Source organism: Rattus norvegicus, chromosome 2, assembly GCF_036323735.1.
Source record: "Rattus norvegicus strain BN/NHsdMcwi chromosome 2, GRCr8, whole genome shotgun sequence".
Taxonomy (NCBI): Eukaryota; Metazoa; Chordata; class Mammalia; order Rodentia; family Muridae; genus Rattus; species Rattus norvegicus.
In genome coordinates this window covers 33,106,420-33,129,803 of record NC_086020.1, presented here as the reverse complement: position 1 = coordinate 33,129,803, position 23,384 = coordinate 33,106,420, and the positions used below count along the sequence as shown (strand labels likewise).

The window sequence follows — 23,384 nt, the reverse complement described above, 5'->3', positions numbered from 1 at the left end:
TCAAAGTTTGAAAACTTACATTAAGTTTTTGATTTATTTAGGGTTGGTGGTGTGTGGGATGAGACAAGGGGTCTAGGTCTTTGGTTTGGTTTGGTTTTGAGGGCTCCTGTTTTGGCTTGTGTTTAGATTTACTGTGTATACGTTGATGTTTTGCTTGCATGTATGTATATGTACCATGTATGCCCCGGATTCCCTTGGAGGAAAAAGAGGGCATAGATCCTGGAGCTGCAGTTACCAGGTGCATGTTTGTGAACTGGGGTGTGCTTGGTGCTAAACCCAGTTCCTCTGCAAGAGCAACACATGGCTTAATGACAGTTCTCTCTCTGCCCCGGGGTCCTCCCTCACCCCCACACACTGTCCTGCCGCTCTGTTCCTGTGACTCTTTTGTATGTTTTGAAACAGATATGTCAGTGCTTGCAGTCGTGCTCCTTTTCTCAGGATTGCTTTGACTATTCAGGCTCTTGCGTTTCTGTAGGAATTTTTGTATTTTTTTTTTTTTCTAGTTCTGTGGAGATTGAATTCTTTGGTATTTTGAAGGAAATTGCATTGACTTTTAGATTGTTATTGTTGTGATAAAACATGGATCAAAAGTAACTTGGAGGGAGGAAAGGATTTATATTTTACCTTACAAGTTATAGTCCATCACTGAGAGAAGTCAGAACAGGAACTGGATGCAGGACCTGAGGCAGAGGCCATGGAGGAATGCTGCTTACTGACTTGCTTGGTTTGTTTTCTCAGGGGCACCTGCCTAGAGCTGGCACCACCCCAGGGGCCTGGGCACTCTCAGTCGTTAATCAAGAAATGCTTCACAGATTTGCTGCAGGCCAGTCTTAGGTATTTTCTCAGGTGATCCTGACTCATTTCAAATTGATAAAAATCTCACCAGTGCAATTGCTTTGGCTAGTAAAGCTGGTTTAGCGATTTTAACTCCCAGATCTGTGAACCTGGGAGGCATCATCTTCTAGTATCTTCTGTTTCTTTAGTGATTATCATTTCAGTCTTTAAAATCTTTCACCTGCCGAAGGGTTTTGTTTTGTTTGTTTTTGGTTTTGTGTTTTTTTTTTAAGGCTATTGTGAATGGGATTCTTTTTCTGGTTTCATTTTCAGTGAGTTTCTTATTGGTATATAGAAATGTTATTGAAGCTGGGTTGTGGTAGCCCAGGCAGAGACAGAGGCAGAGGCAGGTGGATCTCTGAGTTCAAGGTTGGCTGGTGAGACAACCAGGACAGCCAGGGCTACACAGAGAAACCCTGCCTTGAAGACCTCCCCACCAAAGAAATGTAACTGACTTTTGTATATTTATTTTTATATGCTACGCTGCTGCATTTATTTCCCTGTTGTGAAAGTCCGAGTGGAATCTTTTCTGTTTATAGAATAGTACCCTCTGCACACAGGGATAGAATAGTACCCTCTGCACACAGGGATAGAATAGTACCCTCTGCACACAGGGGTAGTTTGACTCTCTTCCTTTCATTGTGTCTTTTATCTCTTTGTTCCAGCTAGAGTTTCAGAGTGTGAAGTCTGTCTGGTTCCAGGTCTTTGATGAAATGCTCTCATTTTTCTCATTTGGTAGCATATCTGTGAACTTGTCATACCTATCTTTGTAGACATAGTTATTAAGGGTTTGCCATGGAGGTAGATTGATGTAATATTCTTGATTGTATTTATATGCTGTTATCAATTAGTGATATTAGACATCCTCACTCTTTGGAATGATATTCTCTAGATCATGGAATGCAATCTCTAAAGATTTCTTTTCAGCTAAATATAGTTTAAAGAAAAATGAGAAGAACTCAGGATTTCTGTATTGTGTGTAGTAAGGATATTGGTCCATAGTTGTCTTTACTTGTGTCAGGTTTTGCAAGGTTGTACTGGTTCATAGAGTGAGTTTGAAAGAGCCTTGTTTTATTCAGTAGATTGACTTTTTTTTTAAGTTTGGTAAGATTTAGTAGTGAATTCCTTTGGTTCTAAGAGCTTTATTGAGTAATATTTTTATTATTACTTCAGTCTCAATTCTGTGTTGGTTGTTAATCTAAGTTAGGGGTTTTTCTCCTTTTGCTTTGGTTTTAGCAGGTCATATGTACAGACATTTGTGTATTTCTTCTAGAGGTAGCAACTTATTGGCTTATAGCTTTCAGAATATTCCTTAATGGTCCTTTTAACTTCAGTGGTATTGTAATACCTCTCTTTCAACATTAGAGGACAGGCTTTCTCTTCTCTGGCAAAGCGGCTACTTTATTTCACTGATCCTTCCTTTAACTTCCCATCTTCTGTTTCTGGATTCAGTTACTGCCTTCTTGCTTGCACACTGTAATTTGGTGGAGTTTTTTGTTTGTTTGTTTGTATGTTTTTATTTTTTGTTTTGCTCGTTTGTTTTTGTTTGTTTTTGGTATGTGTAGGCCAGAATACAACTTTGCTTTTAAGACAGTCTATCACTGGCCCAGACCTCTGTCAAATAGGCCAGTCTTGTTGGTGAACAACCCCAGCGGTTGGCCTTTGTCCACCTCCCTAACCCTGGGGTACATGCACACCACCATGCCCAGACTTTTTATGTGAGTTCCTAACATTGACTTCATGCTTTCGGGGCAACCCCTTTGCCTGTTGTACTGTGCTTCCAGCCTTATTTTTCTTCTTAATGTTAGTGTAACTGTCTTAGCTATAAACTGCTTGGTGTAGCTTTCCCTGTATAGGAATTGGAGCCACAGATGGCTGTGAACTACCGAGCGCTTGCTAGAAATTAAACCCAGGTCTTTAAGAACAAGTATTCTCGATTTCTTTCTCTCTCTCTTTCTCCTCCTCATCCTTTTTTTTATTTTTTTATTTTAGATAGTCCCCCTGTGTACTCTTGGCAGTCCCGGAACTCTCTGTGGTTCAGTCTGGCCTCAAACTCAACAGAGATGCGTCTGTGTCTCAGTGTTGCTCTTACAGGAATGCACCATTGTACCCAGCCAAGAAGCAAGCACTCTTAACTGCGGAGCCATCTCCTCAACCCTTTCTTTACTCTGCATGCTTTCAGATAGGGGTCTGTCTGTCTCACTGATTTAGTTAGACTGACACACCAGTGTCTCACTGCTCCTTCTCTCCACAAGAATCAAAGCTCCAAGGTCACAGTCTGGAGATCTCTACTCAGACCTTCCTTATGGTGGGCATTTTCTTGATTAAGCCATCTCCAAAATTCCTTGATTCTAGGAATTTTTTATTTTCCCTTCTGATTTCTTTATTCAAATCTTTGTGCAGGTATATTACTAAATTTCCATGTGTACATCCATTTGATCTTAGTTCAACCTAGCATATTTCCTTGAGGGTGTTTTGTCTCTGGTTGATCTATATTGTTAAGAGTGGGTATGGAAAGACACTATGGCTGTATCAGAGCCTATCTTTCCTTTACCTCAGTGTAACTTGTCTTACAGTCACTGACGTTGTTGGTGATTGCTGTGGAGATCTTAATAATTATGTGGTAACTTAGAGAGTACAATATGCTTTTATATTTGATGAAGATCTCATTTAAATGTATGTAATACTTGAGACATGTATGGTGGCAGATGCCTTTCTTTAATCGTAGCACCCAGGAGTCAGAGGCCAGCCTGGTCTATTTATAGTTTCAGGACATTCAGAGCTACATGAAAGATTCTGTCTCAAAACCAGGAAAAGCCAAAGCCAATCAATCAGTCAAAAAACAACCCAAAAGTGTATCTGCCATACAGTTCTGTTTTGTTGCTTTTGAGACATGAGCTAATGTGATGCTTCTCATCATGTGACACTTGTTTGGTCTGTTATTAGAGAATTAAAGCTTTATAGACAAGGAGAAGGCTTTGTGTTCTTTAAACTTAGTTCAATGTTGTTGAATTTAAGTTCCGAGTCTTTAACTGTAAATGCACACCCCAAACGTTTATCAGCTTGTATTTCTGATACTCACTAGGACTTTCCATTGGAACAGTTACTTCATCAGTCAACTTCTAATTCACTGGTCTTACATGTGTTTGTTTCCTGTGCAGTGGGAGTTTACAAGCCTCTTCGGTTGTTCAGGATGTTACGTGCTCGTCTCCTTCTAGAAGTGGCGATTCTGAAAAGCCTCCTGCTATTGTGGAGCTTACATCTAGGAAGAGGTTTTGTTGCAGTCCTGATGAAAGTATTCATGTTCCTCCTGCCAAAAAGTCCTCAATTGCTCCAGGAATTGATTATCAAAACTGTACCTCTGGGGTAAGATTAGATTATTATTATGTACATACATACATACATTCATACATAATACAACACCATACATACATACATATGTACATACACACTGCATCATACATACATACTACATCATACATACTACATCATACATACATACATACACACACTACATCATTCATACACACACACACATACATACATACATACATACATGCATCCATACTGATCTGTAGACATAAGAAAGGTATTTCTGACACTAGTCATCATATCCAGGTCAAGGTAGTTTGAGATGATCATTTTTAATCAGTTCAAAGAGGTAACCAAACATTAATTAGGAAACCTACAGTGGCTGAAAATAACAAGCTTCCTGTTAGTCTAGATCTTCACTTTGCCACCTGCCTAGCAACTGTGGGCTGTTATAGTTACAACCTCAGGGCTCTGAATAATCTTTCTAATGTGTGAAGATAACAGTAACATTCTCTTCATCGTGCATTAACACTTTTTCTCTCAGGAATAAAACCACACGCTCCAATGCTTAATGTTACTCTGTGTGCATCTCCGTCTCGCTCTGTAGCCACATAGGCCCTCTTTCAGTTCCTTGACTGCTCTGTAATCCATCCTGTCCTAAGGTATTTCATTTGCTCCCCTCTGTGAGGAACATTTCCTTATGAAACCTCACAGACTGAGCCCCAGTCATCATCGACACCAAAAGAAAAAAGGACAGGGAGGGAATTTTCTGTTTTGCTTTGTTCTTTTATAAGTCATTTGACCCATACAGTTAGAAAATAGAAAGTCAGGCTAGAACTGAAAGACTCTTCTATGTATGTGTCATTGTTTACTTATGCACTGCTGGGAAACCAATCTAGGAATGAACTGGTGTGTGTCAGACAGGTGCTCTAGCACTGAACTATACCCAGGTCTGTTGGCAGCCTTTCTGTTGTTTTGTTTTTCTAAGGCAGAGACTAGCTGTGGAACTCAGATTGGCCTAGAACTTGGGGTAGCCCAGGCTGCCCTCAAAATTATGATTGTCTTGCCCCTCAGCCTTGCTTGCTGATGGTGAGATTAGAGTCATGTACCTTCTCCCTGGGTATAGTAAGGTCTTATCAGAAGGGAGACAAAGTTCTCTGATTTGTGTGTGTATGTGTGTATGTCTATCTGTCTGTCTGAAAGTCATGAACCTCCTGGTTTAGTGACAAGAGCAGTGGCGCTCAACCTTTCTAATGATGCAATCCTTTATTTAATACAGTTCCTCATCTTGTGGTGACCCCAACCATAAAATTATTTCATTGCTACTTCATAACTGTAATTTTTGCTGTCATTATGAATCATAATCTAAATATCTGATATGGGACCCCACAGAGGTCACAACCCACAGGTTGAGAACCGCTGTTCTCATGTATTTAGATTATAGGTGTGGGTCACCATTTGTGATCCATACGTTTTGCTTTGCTATAGAAAAGATGTTTTAATTAGTACACTGTGCATTGTGAGGGGACATTGCTCACCACAACTTTTTTTTAAGATTTATTTATTTTATATGAGTACACTGTAGCTGTCTTCATGCACACCAGAAGAGGGCATTGGATCCCATTTACAGATGGTTGTGAGCCACCATGTGGTTGCTGGGAATTGAACTCAGGGCCTTTAGAAGAACAGTCAGTGCTCTTAACCTCTGAGCCATCTCTCCAGTCCCTTTATTTTTATTCTTTAAGGGATACATGTGGGGGCAGGGTAAAGACTCAGTGGGCAAAGTACTTGAGTTCAAGCATGAGAACTGTGTTCAGTGTCCAGCCCTCAAGTAAAAATGCCAGGTATGGTGGCATGTGCTTGTAACCCTGCTGCTGGGCAGACAGAGACAGAAGGATCCATGCATGGGCTCAGGCAGTCTAGGGTTACGTTCAAAGAGGTGACTAGTATTTCTGAGGCTGATCTGAGGACGGTACCAAAGGCAGTCCTCTGACTCCACCCACATTCACCTTACTCCCCACTCATGGAGGATGTAACACACAGATGAAAAACGCATATTGCTATCAGTGTGCTAAAATATGTGTAAGGCTGAAGAGATGTTCTTCTTACTCCTGTTGTTCTTGCAGAGGACCTGGGTTCAATTTCCAGCATCCACATGGTAGTTCGCAAATATAGGTAACTCCTGGACCAGAGGATTTAATGGCCTCGTCTGATCCCCAAGGGCATCTGCACTCACATCATGTACAGATATATGCAAACAAAATATTAAACATAAAAATAATAAGATTTGGGAGAGGGAGAGGGGAGGGGGGCTTATGGGCAGGAAACCAGGAAAGGGAATAAAAATAAACAATAATAAGATTTAAGGAAAAGGAAATCTGCTGGGTTTATTTGTGATTTTATTTTATAAGTTTTGTTTCTTTACTTTGCTTTTCTTTGCTCTTCTTTTCTTTCTTGACAAGAAGGATGTGGCTATATAGCCCAGGCTGGACTCACAAGTCAAGATTATTCTGCCTCTGTGTTCCAGAATGGGATTATAAATAAGTGCTCCCACAGCTGGCTTTCTCTTGCACTATTTTCAACTCAAAGTAGCTTTCTGTGTTGAAAACTGTTTGGTTGAGTCTAAGAGTCTGCAATCAGCCTGACAACCTTGCAGAAACCTTAGTTACATGCCTTTTTTTTAAAGAATGGAGAGTTGTATAGTTTTTCTGTTGAATTATATTAGACTTTTATCTTGTTGTATCATCTTGGCATTTTTGAAGCAGACTACTAATTGACTATTAGTATTAGTTTGTCAGTGGGCTCTTTCTAAAGGTCTTTAAGTTGAGGGGTCAGGGATGGACTTCAGTGGTAGAGCACTTGCTTAGCCTGTGTGAGATCCTGACTTGGATACTCAGCTCCATAAATATGAAAAGAATTGTTTCATTTGATGCCTTTTAAGATTTGGTATCAATATTATGCCCAAGATAAAAGGCATTTAACAGCTTTCACTTTTCCAGTGTGCTCTATCTAGATCAATTTAAATAGCAGCAATATCTTTTTTCCACAAATGTTTAATTTGAGGTATAATTCCACATCTAACTCTAAAGCTTTCTCAGAAATGTTTGTTCTCTGTAGCATGATGGAGAGAATGGAATTTCAATTTACGTAATAAGTGGATTTCTAAAAACTTTGTATATTTTTTTGAAACAGGTATGTTCAGAGGAATTAAATGTTTTTGAGAAAACAGGTGAGTGAAATAAATTTAAATAAGACTGTATTTTGCTAAGTACCCTTGATTTGTTTGTTTGTTTATTTATTTGAATAAGAACCATTAACATGGGTAAAACAGATATCTGATAAACCGTAGATATACTAAATTTTAAGAGGAATAATATCATTGAAAAGGTCCTTATCAATGCTTATTTTTAGAAGTGTTTTCTTATGTTTCACTCTAAGGATTAGAGTAAGACCTTTAATCTATTTTAAATTTAGTTTTATACAGGATAAGAGAGAGCTAACTAGCTCTGTTCTGTTGTTATAGTAACTGGTTTTCTCAGCACTATTTGTTGAAGAAACTAGGCTATCTTCATTGTTTTAGCACCTTTCTTGAAAATCAGGTGTCTGTAGCTACATATTTATTTCTGTTTTATTCTACTGCATTGCATAGCTGTTTTTGTACTAATACATACTATTTCTATTTCTACAGTTCTGTGTTATAGTTGTATTGGTGTCTTTGGGAGAGGGATGGTCTGGTTTATTGTTAATGCTTTCCACGGTAGTTCTAATTTGATTCACCTTTTTGATTCCCAATATTTTTCTTTGTATTCTATCCCTGCTCTTCATACACCTTCACTCCCATCCCCAAATCTCAGTTTCCTTGCCTGCCTTTACATCCATGTTGCTGAGTCCTCTCTGGGTTCCGAATTGGTTCTTTATTTCATTTATTTGGTTCCTTGTGTCTTTGACATAGTAGATCCGTTTTACCAGTAGACGTGAGTTTCTCATGCATTCCCAGCTCAGGAGGAGTCATGCTGACTTGCCTTTTCATGTTCCTTGTGCTTCTGGGTTGCAGTTTGTGCATTGGTGTTTCTAAGACAGTTTTACTGTTTATTCCTGGCTGTCCTTGAACTTATGGCAGTCTTCCTGCCTTTACCTCTGGGTTGCTGGGATTCTGGGTGTGCATCACCACACCCAGGGTCACAGTGTGTAGCCCCAGCTGGCCTGAGACTCACAGAGACGCCTGGCCTCGGGTTCTTGTTTTCGCTGCTTAGCCGTTCTGTGACTGCGAGCTTTTCAGCCGCCCTGTGATCTCATTTTGCTTGGTGTAAAGACTTTTCCCCTTTGGTGTAAAGTCTCCTTTGTTTTCCTGACTTTTGTCTATCCTGGAGTCACGTGATAGCTGTGTTGATTCATTGTTTTGGCAACCTCACTCATCCTCAAGTCATTTTTCTTGATATGTTGTTCTTCAGTCTGTCTGTCTCTGTCTCTCGCTCTCCTTCCTTCCTTCCCTTCCTGCTTGTTTCTTTCTTCCTTCTTGAGATAGGGTCTCACTCTATAGGACTCTCTGTGTAGCCCAGACTGGCTTCAAACTCATAAAGTAGTCTTTCTGTTTAGCCTTTTGGTTGCTAGGGTTACATGCTTACACCGCAGTCCCCTGCTCTAATCGGTAGTTCCTAATAGTCTACTCCACTGACTCTAATATACTGTTCTTGCTGAGCTGGGTTTGTTTTCCTTAAGATACTCCAACTTATTCAACTCATTTAAATATTTCAAATCTCTCTCTATTTTCTCTTTGAAGAGGAGTCTTGCATGGGACAAGGCATTTTCCCTACCTCAGAGAGCACACATGCAACCTCAAAACCTCAAAAGGAACACAGTGAACAAACGTCTCAGAATACAGGGTCATCTGGGTCTCTTGGTGAAATAAAAGATGCATGTGTAGAAAACACCATGACTGAACTGCCTCAGAGTGAGGTAGTATCTGATAAAGAAGAGAAAACGGATCCTGCTTCCAATTCTAAACAGAGGGACAGCGTGACGTCATCTTCAAAACCCCCTCTGACCAGGTATCATTAGAGACTCTGTACTGACTCTCCCTGTTCTCAGATGAGGAGAAACAATATGCAGCAGGCTTGATAGAGGATGACACTCGGTGCTAAGCTTTTCTATAGATGTAGCCTCCATCAGTTGTGTAATGGGAAGACAGTTTAGCCCAAGGCCTACAGAAATAGTCCAGGTATACATTCTGTATGACTGGGGCTTCGCTCTACTAAAACTGACTGGTTAAACAGCAAATCCTTAGACATTTGCACTTCAGTTCCAGTCTGTTTGTGGTCATTGTTTTGATGAATATACCTGGTGTTTGTGAAACAAACATGTAGCTGGGATGAGACAATATAGAGTTGGTGTCGTGTGACTCTGGAAGTTGTTCTATTCATTTTTCAAATAGTGTGTCATTTTGTTTCCTTGTGGCTTTCAGTATGGTTTCTCTTTAGGTCCTTACGTACTGCCGCCACTCATTTTCACATACGCACTTGAAAGAAGCCTTTAGGGGAATTAGTAATTACTGTTGTCAGCTGCATCAGAAACTTTAATTTGGTAAACTAAAAATAACAGGCACTAGCTTTCACTAAAGGGAAAAGACACGTATATCTTTAAAAGACTTATTTCAAGCTCAGCATGGTGGAACTTACCTTTAATCCCAGCACTAAGTAGGTAGATCTCTGTGACTTTGAGGCCAGCCTTCAACTGGTTACATAGTGAGTTCCAGAACAGTGAGAGCCTACATAGTGAGACCGGGTCTTGAAAAAACAAACAAGCAAACAAACAAACAATATCGGCTGGATGCTGGCGCAGGCCTTTTAATTCCAGCCCCTGGGAGGCAGAGGCATGTGGATATCCGAGTTTAAGGCCAGCCTGGTCTACAGAGTAAGTTTTAGGACAGCCAGGTCCACACAGAGAAACCCTGCCTTAAAAAAGAAAAACCAAAAACAAACTTCAAACAATACAGAAGCTCATACAGACCATCCTTAGGCTGCGCCATGGACTCAGCATGTTTTCTAAAACTTGCAGTCCTGGTGCATTTGACTCAGGCTTTATCTGTTTCAGATCCAGAATTCCATGTTGGTAATGCTCCCCAGGTAATTCATGTGCACTTTTAAGCTTAACCTTGTCTGTGTCACAGATATACATCAAAGAGTAGTGTCATCAGTACTTGCTAAAGTACCACTTCAGCATTAATTGAAATAAAATTATTTTAAGAATGTGCCTTGCTGAGTTACTGTAGTGTAGCAGAGCTTGAGAGGCTGAGTCAGGGAGACTTAGCTACATAGAGAAAGGCCTCCTGTCACATCAGCAGCGAAGGGCGTTTGTGTGTGTGTGTGTGTGTGTGTGTGTGTGTGTGTGTGTGTGTGTACACATTTGTCTGAATCTTTGTGTATTCATTTCTAGACCTGGCAGAAGGCCTTTGGGATTTTTATCATTAATATGTCCAAAAAATAGTTTGGAATCTGATGAAGTGACTCAAACCCATAGTAAGAAGCGACTAAAGCCTCATATACCTGTATCACGACGAAATTTGAAAAAACCTAATCCACTTCATGCAAGCCAGAAAAAAAATCAAGAATCTTCAGATCCACTCCCACCACCAAGTGTGACTGAAACTGTCTCTGATAACACTGGAAGTTCTGAAAGCTCAGCAGCTGAGGTATGTGCCAACTGTCGTGTTTTATTGTGTATTAGATACATTTATTATCTGAATAAGGGAAGAAAAAAACAAGTTTATTTTCACTTGGATGTCAGAAATTATTTTAGTGCAACTTCCGTTTACCACAGAAATGCAGCTAATTTAGTATGACCTATTGAAATAGCCAGAATTGGGACACTTACTTGCAGTTCCTTCAATCCAGCTCTCTGACCCATACTGGTAGTGTTATTTGTCTTGGGAGAAAAAGTCCTGACTCATAAAAATTCAAGGAAGCATAAAACTAGAATTTGTTTGTATATTATTTCTATGCATCCTGAGTCTAATGGCAAGTTCTAGGTTGAAACAGAAGTCTGTGACCTTCTATTTGTTACTGCTAAAATATTGTTACTACTTCTCCTACAGTGGTGGGGATTTGATTTGACTTGGGGCTTCATGCATTCTAGGAAGATGTCTTCCTTCCCCGTGAGCTGCCTTGTCAGCTTTAGCATCCCCGTCAGGTGTATTGCGGAACACTTGCAGCTGTTAGCAGTGTGACAGTGGCAGTGCATAGCATGTGAGTGTCTCAAAAGAAGAGGCTCCTTTGCATTGTCCATAGAGTTTAACATCTAGTCGTTGTCTGCCACTTCAGAAACTGAATTACACGTTTAAAAGTCGGACTCTCCCAGCGCCAGCACAGCATCTGCTTCCCTAAATATTCATTCAGTTAGCTTTGTGTATTACTAGTTTGTTTTACTTAATTTTACTTTTATTATTTTGAGATGACATTTTATTATATAGCTTGAGCTATCTTTTTTTTATTCAAATTTGACTTTTTTATTAGATTTTTTTTGTTGCAACTTTTTTTTATTAGATATATTTCTTTATTTACATTTCAAATGTTATGCCCTTTCCTGGTTTCCTGTCCACAAGCCCCAAGCCCCCCTCCCCCATATGGATGTTACCCCCCCCCCCCAACAACCCCTCCTTACCCCCTCCGCAACATTCCCTTGCACTGAGGGTCCAACCTTGGCAGGACCAAGGGCTTCCCCTTCTACTGGTACCCCAAAAAGTCCATCCTCTGCTACATAGGCAGTTGGAGTCCAGGGTCAGTCCATGTATAGTCTTTGGGTAGTGGTTTAGTCCCTGGAAGCTCTGGTTGGTTGGCATTGTTGTTCTTATGGGGTTGCAAACCCCTTCAGCTCCTATAATCCTTCCTCTAATTCCCCCAAGCTTGAGGTATCTTATAGAACTCACTGATAGCCCAGGTTGGCCCTGGAAATTCTGATCTTCATATCTATTTCTGACTCTAGTACCTCATTACTTTTTGTTGCAAAATAGTATCTGTCATATGGGTGTATCTCAATGTGTTTTTTGTTTTTATTTGAAACACAGAGTTTAAGACTGGCCTGTAATTATGGACTATGAAGACCAGGCTGCCTGCTAGGATTAAAGACTCAGTTTCTTTTATTCACTTACTTGTAGAAGGACCTCTCTGTTCTTTCAAGTTTTTTACCATTATGAGCAGAGGTGATGTGAACACTCATGTATGTCTACGTGGAAACACATATTTTTATTTTTTAGTGATAAATGTCTTAAAAATATTTTCATTATTGGTTATTTTTAATCTGACACAGAAATCTCAATAATAAAGCTTAATCCTCTTGATTCAGTCATCTGAATGTGGGGATTATAGGCCTGTGCCGCCATATGTCGGCCTGTCCGACGTAACTACACAGCATTCCATTATTGTGTCGTGCTGCCTCGTGATACCGAGTTTGTATTAGAAGCATGTAGGTCGTTCCTAATTGTGTGCCACATCAAATAGCACAGGAATAGTTGTGATAAGCAGGTCCCTTTACCTGTTCATCCTCAGACTTAGTAGATGTTCATTTGTCCTACTAGTAGATAGAGTTAGAAGTGTGACAGACTTACCTGCTCCTCTGTCTTCACAGGGGACGTGTGGCAGTTACACAGTGCCACCACTGCACCCTTTGCTTCTGACCCAGCACCCACACTCGCTCTCTTTTAGATCACCATCTTACTTCCTAGCCCCGGCTGGTTTTAGCTGGAATCCAAGGGCTTAAGGTTATAGAAATGTCCTACCATGCCCATTCATTCTCTAGCCTTTATGTGCGGTTGGACCTGTGTGTGGCTTATTCATTCTCTTTTCTGGGTATTTGACTTAAGAAAAACTTGTCTTTTATTTTCATAGTGACTTGTAGACTTTCTTAAGAATATTAAGGGAGAGAGCCATTTTATAATACAGGTTGCAGTATTTTTCTGTATGCCATGTATATTTTTAGTTTGTTTTTGCTTTTGCCATGCAGATATTTTTTAGTTTTGTGTTGGTAAATTTATCAAAAGCATTTTGACTTCAGATTTTGTAATCATTTCAAGAGATATCCCTTTCTTCACTCTAAGAAATAAAATTATCTTTCAGTGGTTTTTACAATAAATTTTTGTTGTCTTTGTTTTGTTTTGTCTTGTTTTTTTGAGACAGGGTTTCTCTGTGTAACAGCCCTCAAACCCACAGAGATCCTCCTGCCTCTGCCTCTGGAGTGCTAGGATTGAAGGGGCAGCACCGCTGCCTGGCTATGTTTTAACATTTAAGCCTTTGCATCCTTAGAATTTTTGTGTAAGGTATAGGTCTAACTTTCCAGCACACGGGTGTGTAGTCAGTAGTCAATATTTACTGACTACCCCAACGTTTCTCATTTTTATAAAAATTTTTTTGGAGACAGGCTCTCACTATGCATCCTTGACTGGCCTGGAACTCACTGTGTAGACCAGGATGGCCTCAGACTCACAGAGATTCACCTGCCTCTGTGTCCCAAGTGCTGGAATTAAACATGTGCACCGTATTTTTTAAATCATATTTTAATTCTCATACTTTTCTTGGGGTCCCCCAAGAACCTCCAACATCTCTTCCTCCCAATTCTATGTCATCATTTTACTTCATAATTCTGAGTCCACTCAATTCTGCCCATCTAAAGAACTGACTTGGACACTGGAGAGAGCTTACAGATCTTGCAGAGGGCCCAGGTTGGTCCCCAGTACCCACAAGGTGGCTCACAACTAACTCCAGTTCTAACTATGGTGCATGTAAAATCAAGCAGGCATGCATACATATGCAAGGATTATTTAAAAGTTTAAATCTCTGTTCACACATCTGTTTCGTATGTGTTGATATGTTCTATGCAGTTTTTTTGTGTTTTGCTTTATAAGGTACAAATATGTTAATCTGATTTTTGAGCATCAATTCTTACTCTAGCAATTAAATGTTTTAGTTGCAGACTTAACAGTGATTTAGTTCTGTATATTTAAATTGCTTTTCTGAGAATCAGGATGAAGTAATCATGCTGTCATTTACTTAATAATGGGTATTTAAATTTAGTTTGCTTCTATGTTTTTCTCGTGTGTATATGTTTTCACCTGTTTGTGGGCACATGTATGTTAAGGCCTGAGGTTGACCTCTGGCCGTCATGCCTGCCTAGTATTTAAGGGGGGGTCTGGGTATCCATGCTGTCAACCTCGTGCTCCTGCACAAGTGTAACCACTGAGCAGCCTCTCCAGGTGCCCTCTCCCTGGATTACCCACTTTATTAGGAAGCAGTAAAACCCTTCCTTGCCTAGGGGTGGCTCACTTGTTTCTCCCTTTTTGCTAGGGATTGAGCCTCAGGCCTCTGCGATGTAGCCATCCCTGCAGCAATGCATAAATAGTAGATTACATGTCAGTTTCATTGTCTTCCAAGGTTTCTTCTGATCAGCCATTGGTAGAAGAAGAAAAATGTAAAAATGGGCCAAAAGGAGCATCTGAAGAAGAGGTGACCACAGTCTCAGAGTTCGTCTTCAGTGACATCTTCATTGAAGTGGATGAAACAGAATAAAGCTCTCTCCTGGGGTTTCCCCTTCTTTTTACTTTCTATATTTTTGTAATGAGTTTGAAATTTCCAGCGACCCTGACTTTAACAAAGCAGTGTTTAGAGAAGCACCACTGCCTATTTTTATTTAGGTCAATTTTGAATATTTATTGAGCTTCATTTGAAGCTTTTATAATCAGTGGGAAACATTTCATTCTGATTGACTTTGCGTTTTGGAAGTACCAGGCAATGACGACTGGTGTCACCGACAGGCACTGCAGCTTGTTTACATTTGATGCCCTGTGAGAGCACACGCTGACGTGAGAACGGTGTGCATACATCCGTATAAAATCATAGTGCTGACATACTTGGAGCTCGATTATATTTAACATTTAGTAACCCCCTTTTATAAAGGTGGCTGTGTTTTCTTTCTGTGGGGTTTTTTTTTTTTTTTGGTTAGTTTGTTTTTTTCTTTTCTTTTTATTTTTTCTGTTTCTTGAGGGTGATCTGTTGTCTATAAGTATATGAAAGCAAATTGTGAAACTCCACTTTGGTATGGTAAAGTTAAAACTTTTCTATTATCTATTTGACTGGAAAAAATGTGTATTTTTCTAATTCATGGTGATGTAACATTAGTCCTGATTGAAGATCTAGTATTTAAACTTGTATTTATAAAGGTGACACATCAAAGAGATTATTTATTTTTAAATTTTTTATTTAAAATATATCCCAATTTAATTATTTTCACTTACCAGATGTGGGTAAAGAAAGCATTAACAAATAATTTGTCTCCTTTTCCTCCTTACTTTAAAAGCTATTTTAAAATGTCATAATTGAGACTGTTAAGGTAGTGTTGATATTTTGAATACTTTTCTCACACTTTAGTATATTGAATTTGTACTGTGAATATTTTTGCTTTTCTTACTCTAATCTCAGGATTTTCATTGGAAGAAAAATTAACCTAAAAGACAAATTGTCCTTTATAACTGAATCTTTTTACACACACACACACACACACACACACACACACACACACACCCCACGTCCTTAAAACAGTTTAGTCCTACTAAATTTTGTCCATAGAACATGTGGGCCTTTAACCCCAGAACATGATTCTGATGTTAAAGCAGAAAATATGACAGGAAGACTTAGCAAAGCCAGTGATGTCCTCATTATGAACTTGGGTGTTTTAAATTTTTGTGTGATTCATGTGTCTTGTTCCCCTTACAATTTTCCCCTGGTTCAAATTAAACTCTTCGAAGAGCAAATGTATTCAATTTTATTTTAAAACCTCGTGCGTTGATATGATTGATGCATTAGCTCGGTAGTTAGAAGTTTCTCCACAAAGCATTCTTTGTGAGCTGTAGCCCGCAGGGCTTCCCGTGTTCAAGACTGGCCTTGCACTCTGTAGGTGAGAGTGTTCTTCAGCTTGTCCTCCTCCGCTTGGAGCACAGGGCTTTGCCCACCTTTATGCCTTGCTCAGAGAAGAAGCCATGGCTTTCACACGCTAGGCAAACACTCTGCCATGTGGGGTTTCCCAGCCCCAGACTACAGGGGGTGAGAATCAGAAGGTGCTGGTGTCTGTTTGTAGGAGCTATTTGCAAAATGTGCCTAAGATTCAAAAACTATGTTCAGTCTGTTATGAAGTGAGCAATACTTCAGTTGGAAAATATTTTTACATCTAGGTAAATTTTCGTTTTTCATATTGATAAAATGGTAACCACTTTTCAAATTTCAAAGCAGAAGAAGATAGAACTCAATGAGTCTAGATTGCTGACTGTTGAACTTCCTGGGACATGTTTGTTGTGCTGTCTGTGGCTTGGAGTAAAACGTACAGTTCAGTGTTTGTTATAAAGGAAGATCTGTGAGTTGGATGAAATTCTCAAATGTATGCATCTGTTTCATGTGATTAATGTAACAATCATGGAGGTAATTCACATCGCTGTTTCAATGCTGTTTTTGTTTTTAAAATGTCATGTTCTGTAAAGTTTTTTTTTCTTTTAAGTGTTACTTGGGTTAGATCACCGAGACTCAACTATTATTTATCCCTGTATATTTATTTTTTTAACCTCTGACTCATTCATCTGTAATAAACTGATTTTATGGAAGATGTAATTTATTGTATAAAGACTCCAGGGGTATTTGTTGTAAAGAGAATCAAGTTAGTCAACAAACTCTCCTGCTATCACAGTCTCAAACCTGTGCAGGAAGGAGAAACACAATCAGTGTGGTTAGCTTTAAGGCTTTGGGAAGATTTGCTATGGTGCACAGAGGTTGCAAGGAATTTGTTGTAGAACTCTTAAAGGAGACGTGTGAAAGGAGTTTACCTTCTCCCGACTGTTTTCCTCTGATCATTTATACCTTAGCAGATGGCTGAGTCCTGGTTAAAAAGTCTAATTGTTGGTAAACAATTAAGGCAAGACATAGATGAAAATATTAATATCCAATGTTTACCACCGTATTATTCTAAATGCAAGTGACCATGTATAATATCTTGCTTGAAGAAGTTTTTGACAAAAGAAGCAATATCTATCATTTGTAAGTTTTCTTGTTCTAAAGAAAGCAGTTATGTTCTGTAGATAAAATTTATGTAAATAAAAGTTATTTTATACCATTTTTGTTTTGTCCTTTTCAAACAACAAAGACGTAATGATATCAATGTTCAGTTAATTGGTCTCTGTTTTCAGTTATCGTCTATATTTCTCTATAAAAATACAGTATTGTTGGATATGGTGGCTCAGGCCTGTAATCCCAGAATCCTACAGAGGCAGGAGGAGTGTGAATCTGAGCCTAGTGACCCTGTCTCCCAAAAAAACAAGACAAAAAAGGGGGGGCATGCATAATATAGCTGGAAGAATTCTTGATGCTTCTTAGGAAGATGGTTTTTGAAGTTTTGTTTACTTTCCTTCTTTAATTAATTTTTATATATAACAACTCAAGACCTTTTGCTCCTTCCACCCCCACCCCGAAACACACTCTGTTTGCTATATATGGAAGGAAATTGGAGGTTTAGTCCCAGAGATCATAAAAACCAAAAATTTTTTGAAGTGTTTATTGGCAAATAATCAGTCACCCAAAAGTTTTTTTTTTTTTGAGAGAGAGAGAATTATCAGTGTAAACTTGGTTAGTGTGACCATTTCTTCAGATACATATACATACATACAGCTATACTGTTTTGTCTGTTCACTTTAAGAAATGGTGAAATAGAAAATTTTATTTCTTGGGAAGCTATAGTCATCAGCCATATTAACCAATATCCTACTGATGAAAACTTAGCTAAGTGTGCGTACGGCCACTTGAGTAAGGGGCTCCATAGTAAACCCCGTCTGCTGATGAGTAGTTTTGTTTTTTGTTGTTACTTATTTTTGTCAATTTGGCACAAGCGATGACTGTGGCTCCTCACCTGATAAAATGCCTGACAAAGACTGGCCTGTAGACTTCTGTGAGGGCATTTTCCTGACTGATTATTGCTGTTAAGAGGGCTGAGACTACTGTGTATGGTGCCGCCCGGGTTTGGTGGGTCTGAGTTACGGAAAAATGCAAGCTGAGCAAGACGGTTTTCAGTGTTTATCCGTGGCATGGCCTCTGCTTTATTTCGTACCTTGAGTTCCAGCTGACTTCCCTCAGGGATGGGCTGTAATCAGGACAGGTAAACATACTAGAACACTGAAAACAAAACCGGGACAGGGAGTGGCTCCGTGCATAAGGGCACTGCTTTTGCAGAGAACCCAAGTTTGGTTTCCAGCACTCAGGCTGCTGAAACTCACAACTTCAGCTTGAAGGACTCTATGAACCTTTTCTGGCCTCAGGGCAATGGCGCTCCCTTGTGTGTGTGTCCAGTCACTCACGCTTACACATGATTAAAAGTATGCCTTAAAGCCCTAACAGTTCAACCCCAAGTATTCAACCCCACCTATAAGCATGTATAACATTCCAGGTTCAGCAGTAAACATATGTCTTACCCACATGTATGTATTTAAGGAATAGGGCATGAATTTGAGAGGCAGCTGGATAGGAGTAGGAACTCTGGGGAGGAGGAGGGTCAAAGGTAAACAGTTTCAATTAAGCAAAAAGTTAAGGGAGACATTTCTGGACACTTGCATAGTCCAAGCTACCTGCAAACTCCCTGTGTAGCCCGGGATAACCTTGATGTGCTGGCCCTCACCTCTTGAGTGCTGGAGTTGCTAGGAAATAGTTTTCTTTAGCCTCAATGCCAGGAATAAATGTTTCATTCAGTTCAATGCTCTGGTTTGGTTTGGTTTTCGTTTGCATGCTGTGCGAATCTGTAAGTTGTTTTCCACATTACGAGACCTTATGTGGGATCAGCTTGTAGCAAGGTAGAGTGCTTGGTCTCAAAGGAATAAGGCAGAGTGATGGCAGGGTATCTGACATTTTTTGACTTCCACGTGTGCTCCTGTACACGTAAGGTACGCACAGAAAAACGCCCACACTGGCCTCTAAATTCTTCACTTTGTAAGCTATGGACTCATCACTTAGTAAGCTAGAGAAACGTTGACACGTCTTCTATTAATTGGCTTACCATAGTTTTCTATGGGTCAGCCTTTTTTCTTGGAAGTGGCCAAGTAGTAGAGTCCATGGTCCGCAAGAGAGAGAGAACCAAGCCCAGTTCCCATCTTAGTTATCTTGTGTTTCTACACAATCTGGCTTTTATTCGGGTGCTGTTCCCCTACAGCACTGTTAAGTCTAGAACCACATTTCCTCCTAAGGCAAGCCGACCCTCTCTCTAGCTTGTTCATCCTTCTGATGTTCCTGACGCGTTTACTTTGCTCCTCTAAGCAAGCATGCTGTAGTAGCATTCTAAAACCGATTAAATGTGTTGAAGCTCTGCAGTGCAGGAACTAGAGGCGTGTGCATGCATGCGACAAACGCTTCAGCAGGACAGCAGCCACTTAGCTATGCGCTCTTCTCAGACCAGCGCTCCTGGGCTCGCGATGGAACCTGGACTCGCGCAGCTGCTCTTCTGTTCCTCATTGGCGGAGTCGAGAGGCGTGGCGCGCTGCACCGACCAATTAGAGGTGGCCCGCGATGGCACGTGCGCGGGGCTGGCCTGGGAGCTTGGTGGACCAAGGCTGGTGGTGCAAGAATTCTGGAGGAACAGCGGCCCGGAGCTGCAAAACTCAGCTGCAGGGCCGCTCTCTCTCTTTCTCTCTCTCTCTTTCTCTTGGGTGCTTGCTATCGCCATGTGGGGCGCGCTGAGGTCAGTTCTGCGGCCCTGCAGTCGGGCCTCCGTACCCCGGCAGCGCGCCTATCACGGGGACGCGGTGGCCCGACTGGGCACCCAGCCTGACTCGGGCTCCTCCACCTACCAGGTAGGTTGAAAGAAGGTCCTGGAGGCCTGCTCGCCCTCCTGCCCGGGAGTCACCGGCGGCCGGAGGGTGGGCATGCTTTGATCTCTGCTGTTCTTTCCTCTTGCAGCTTCAGGCATCGATCGTTCTGGGACTCAATAGGGTCCTGTGAAGTTTGCAGAAGGAAGAAGTCGTTCCAATGTGATTTTTACTTCACTTTTAGGACTGGCGCTGGCATTTTGTTTCACTGAAGTCAGTGGTTCTCAAAACCCACAAAACATTGTCGCTTGGGTATCTTATAGATGCCGGAGCCCGGTTTGGCAACTTTGTAATCAGGAAGTTGGGGTCCTCAAGTTTGCATGGCTAGTATATTCCTTAGGGGTCTTGTGGTAGCCACCTTTAGAACTACCTTAGCACGGCAGTGCCAGGCCGTATTTACACGCGTCCGTTTAATAGCTATATTAACTATAAATACACAACCCATGATATCTTTACATAGCTTTTCTTGGAATTGAGGGACTTCCCCAGGCTGAAGAAGCAACTCATAACTCGTGAAATATCAAAGCTAAAAAACTTAAATCTGTTCCATGGCTTCTAAACCTAAGGAGTCAACATCTGAATTGTACATAGAACCAGCAGTTGTTTGTCTGGGAAGAAGTTAACTCAGAAACACGAAGTCGTTTGTGCGGTATTCTAAAGTATTTGGCATGGAGATGTAGGAGCGGAACTGGGGGATGTTAATTAGAAATCCGATAGCTGTGTGTCTGTGTAGTAAGTGGTGTCTAAACCCTGAAAGGCTGAGAGTGCAAAAGTTGCAGATGAGGGTGAGATGAATTAGGTCGGGAAAGGCATGGCAGGTTCAAAACGAAAGACAGAGACTGGATGGAAAACTAGAGGATGTGGATAACCTTTCAAATGAGCAGATAGCAGAAACAGGTGGATCTTTGTGAGTTTGGGTCCAGCTTGTGCAACAAAGCCAGTTCCAGGACAGCCAGAGTTACAGAGTGAGACCCCCTTCTCAAAAAACCACCACCACCACCACAACAACAAAATACAATTACTATCCACTAATAGTACAAAATAATAGATTTCACTGCGATGTGTGTGTGTGTGTGTGTGTGTGTGTGTGTGTGTGTGTGACACTCTTACCTCCTCTCCACTCTTCTGCTGTCTCCTTTTCTCTTTCCAAAATGGTTCTCATACTTTCATGTCATATAATCTAGATTCTGCCTGTGAGAGAAAATGTGGAATTTTTCCCACCTTCCTAATGCGATGCTCTCCAGTTCCAACCGTTTTCTTGAACACAGCTATCTTACTATTTTTAGGGATATCTTGTTTTTTACTTTATTTTATTTTATTTTCTGGCAGTTTCATACACAAATACAATGTATCTTTTTGTTTGTTTCGAGATGGATTTTTTTCCCTGTGTAGACCTGGCTATCCTGAGATCAGCTCTGTAGACCACGCTGAGCTCAGCGGTCTCCTGCCTCTGCTTCTGCGGTGTAAGGCATGTGCTACCATACCCAGCTGGTGTATCTTAATGCTATCTATTCCCAGTTCCCCCACACATCCTTCCCAGTGTATTCCTACCTCCCACCCTACCTACCCATGTCCTTCTAATACCACTCCCCTTAAAAACTCACTGAGTCCTATTGGTGCTGCTTGCTAGAATGTTGACTGACCATTGGCTTGATCTTGTGCGGGTCTTGTTCAGGTAGCCACAACTTCAGCGAGCCATGAGCACAATAGCTATGTTAGATCCAGAAGACAGCATCCCTCCCCAGGCTTTGGCTCTTAGAGTCTTTCCACTCCCTCTTGCATGATTGATATTCCCTAAGCCTGTGTGTGTGTGTGTGTGTGTGTGTGTGTGTGTGTGTGTGTGTGTGATGTAAATGTATCATTTTGAGACTGAACACTTCACAGTCCACTCTTCAACTGGATTGACAGTTACCAATCTCTCCGTTAGCTGCTACCCACTCCGTAAAGAAGCTTCTCTAACGGAGGTTGAGGGCAGGGCTAATATACATGTCTAAACATAAATATTTAGAAGACAGTTTGACAACACCGCCATTCAGAAACACAGGAGTAGTAGGATTCTCTCCTAGAGCCCAGGTCAAGGGGAGGCCAAGCCAAGGGCTTTGGAACAGGTTTCCAGTACCAGGCATGAATTCAACTTTGTGGAATAGACCTCAAACTCCAACCAGAACATGGTGGTTATCACCTAACAGTCACGCCACCAGTGCACCAGTGGGCATACCTTGCCTAGTAGGTTGGTACTGCAACATGCAGGGCCCAGCACCGAGTAGGACCATTGATTTCTTAAGTGACCTGCACAACCTTTCTGGTACCATGAAAACTAGCCACTGGGTCAGTTCCAGATGGATTTTTCTATGCCATGCAGCAATCAAAGTGTTGAATATAGGTACGTTAAACTTAGGATGTTGAAGTGTAAACTAGGCATGGTCTTGTACATACAGTTCTAGCAGTCAGGTGGCTGAGATGGGAATACTCCTTGAGAGTAGGAGTTGGAGGTCAGCCAAGGCAACATAATGAGGCCTTGTTTCAAAGTTAAGTGCTAAGGTTAGAGAGATGGCTCAGTGATTAAAGGCACTGGCCACAGAGCCTGTTGATCTGAGTTTGATATCTGGGACTCAGATGGTGGAAGGAGAAAACTGACCACTGAAAGTTGTCCTCTGACCTCCATGTGTATGCTGTGTCCAACATTCGGTCCCTCTCCCCCTTAAGCCACATTTATATTTTATTTTGCAAGCCATCCTTCAAATATTTAAAGAGGAGAAGTGGCATGATTCTGTGGACATGGAGAGAAGCCAGAGTTAAGTAGTGGTGGGAAGAATTACATTTTCAGAGTCAGAGTCTCGTGGGAGTTGGGAACTGATGTTGGAGTGGAAAGAGAGGAGAATGAGTCATGGAGGGCGCTGGAGTTTGTTACTCCAGGAGGTATAGTGAGGTAAACAGTAGTGCTCTTGATACAGCCCAAGACTGAATTTGGTGGATTGGAGAGATGGTATGTCATGTTGGGTTTGTTTGAATTGTCCATGTGTGATGCGCTAGGTGACAAACACCAGTCAGTCACAACAGCAGACACTAACTTCTTTCTCCCACCATCTATTGGTGACTTTGGGTCAGCTGTTATGACTTATCGAAGGGCAGAGCTGTGGTTTGGTTTGAGTATCTTAATCGACTTTATTTACTTGTGACTCGAATCAGAGACCATTTCCATTTTTCGACTACCTGTGTGTGCATAGACTATTTTCCCTTCTTTTTAACTTGAGTGTCCTTAGATGTAAAATGAGTCATAAGCAGTGTAAATGGAGATGCTTGAACAGATTTTTTTATATGTACGAGTGTTTGTGTGGATGTGTTTCTATGCACTGTGTGTGTGTGT

General features: G+C 40.9%; 2 protein-coding genes across 7 annotated transcripts in view; both read left to right on the top strand.

The window, feature by feature from the left end:
* Positions 1-17,286, top strand: part of Bdp1 (B double prime 1, subunit of RNA polymerase III transcription initiation factor IIIB) — a 91,753-nt gene extending 74,467 nt beyond the window's left edge. For all 4 annotated transcript variants that reach the window (XM_063281495.1, XM_063281496.1, XM_063281497.1 and 1 more), the window contains 5 exons: positions 3,996-4,200; positions 7,339-7,375; positions 8,927-9,194; positions 10,579-10,834; positions 14,565-17,286. In XM_063281495.1, the coding sequence (XP_063137565.1) occupies positions 3,996-4,200; positions 7,339-7,375; positions 8,927-9,194; positions 10,579-10,834; positions 14,565-14,699 (901 nt within the window). In that variant the 3' untranslated portion in view covers positions 14,700-17,286. The remainder of the gene's footprint in view (positions 1-3,995; positions 4,201-7,338; positions 7,376-8,926; positions 9,195-10,578; positions 10,835-14,564) is intronic.
* A 2,425-nt stretch (positions 17,287-19,711) lies between these two features.
* Mccc2 (methylcrotonyl-CoA carboxylase subunit 2) overlaps positions 19,712-23,384 on the top strand; it is a 71,049-nt gene continuing 67,376 nt past the window's right edge. For 2 of the 3 annotated variants that reach the window (XM_039102544.2, XM_039102546.2), the window contains exon 1: positions 19,712-20,002. In XM_039102544.2, the coding sequence (XP_038958472.1) occupies positions 19,874-20,002 (129 nt within the window). In that variant the 5' untranslated portion in view covers positions 19,712-19,873. The remainder of the gene's footprint in view (positions 20,003-23,384) is intronic. The other variant, NM_001012177.1, reaches the window with a different exon arrangement.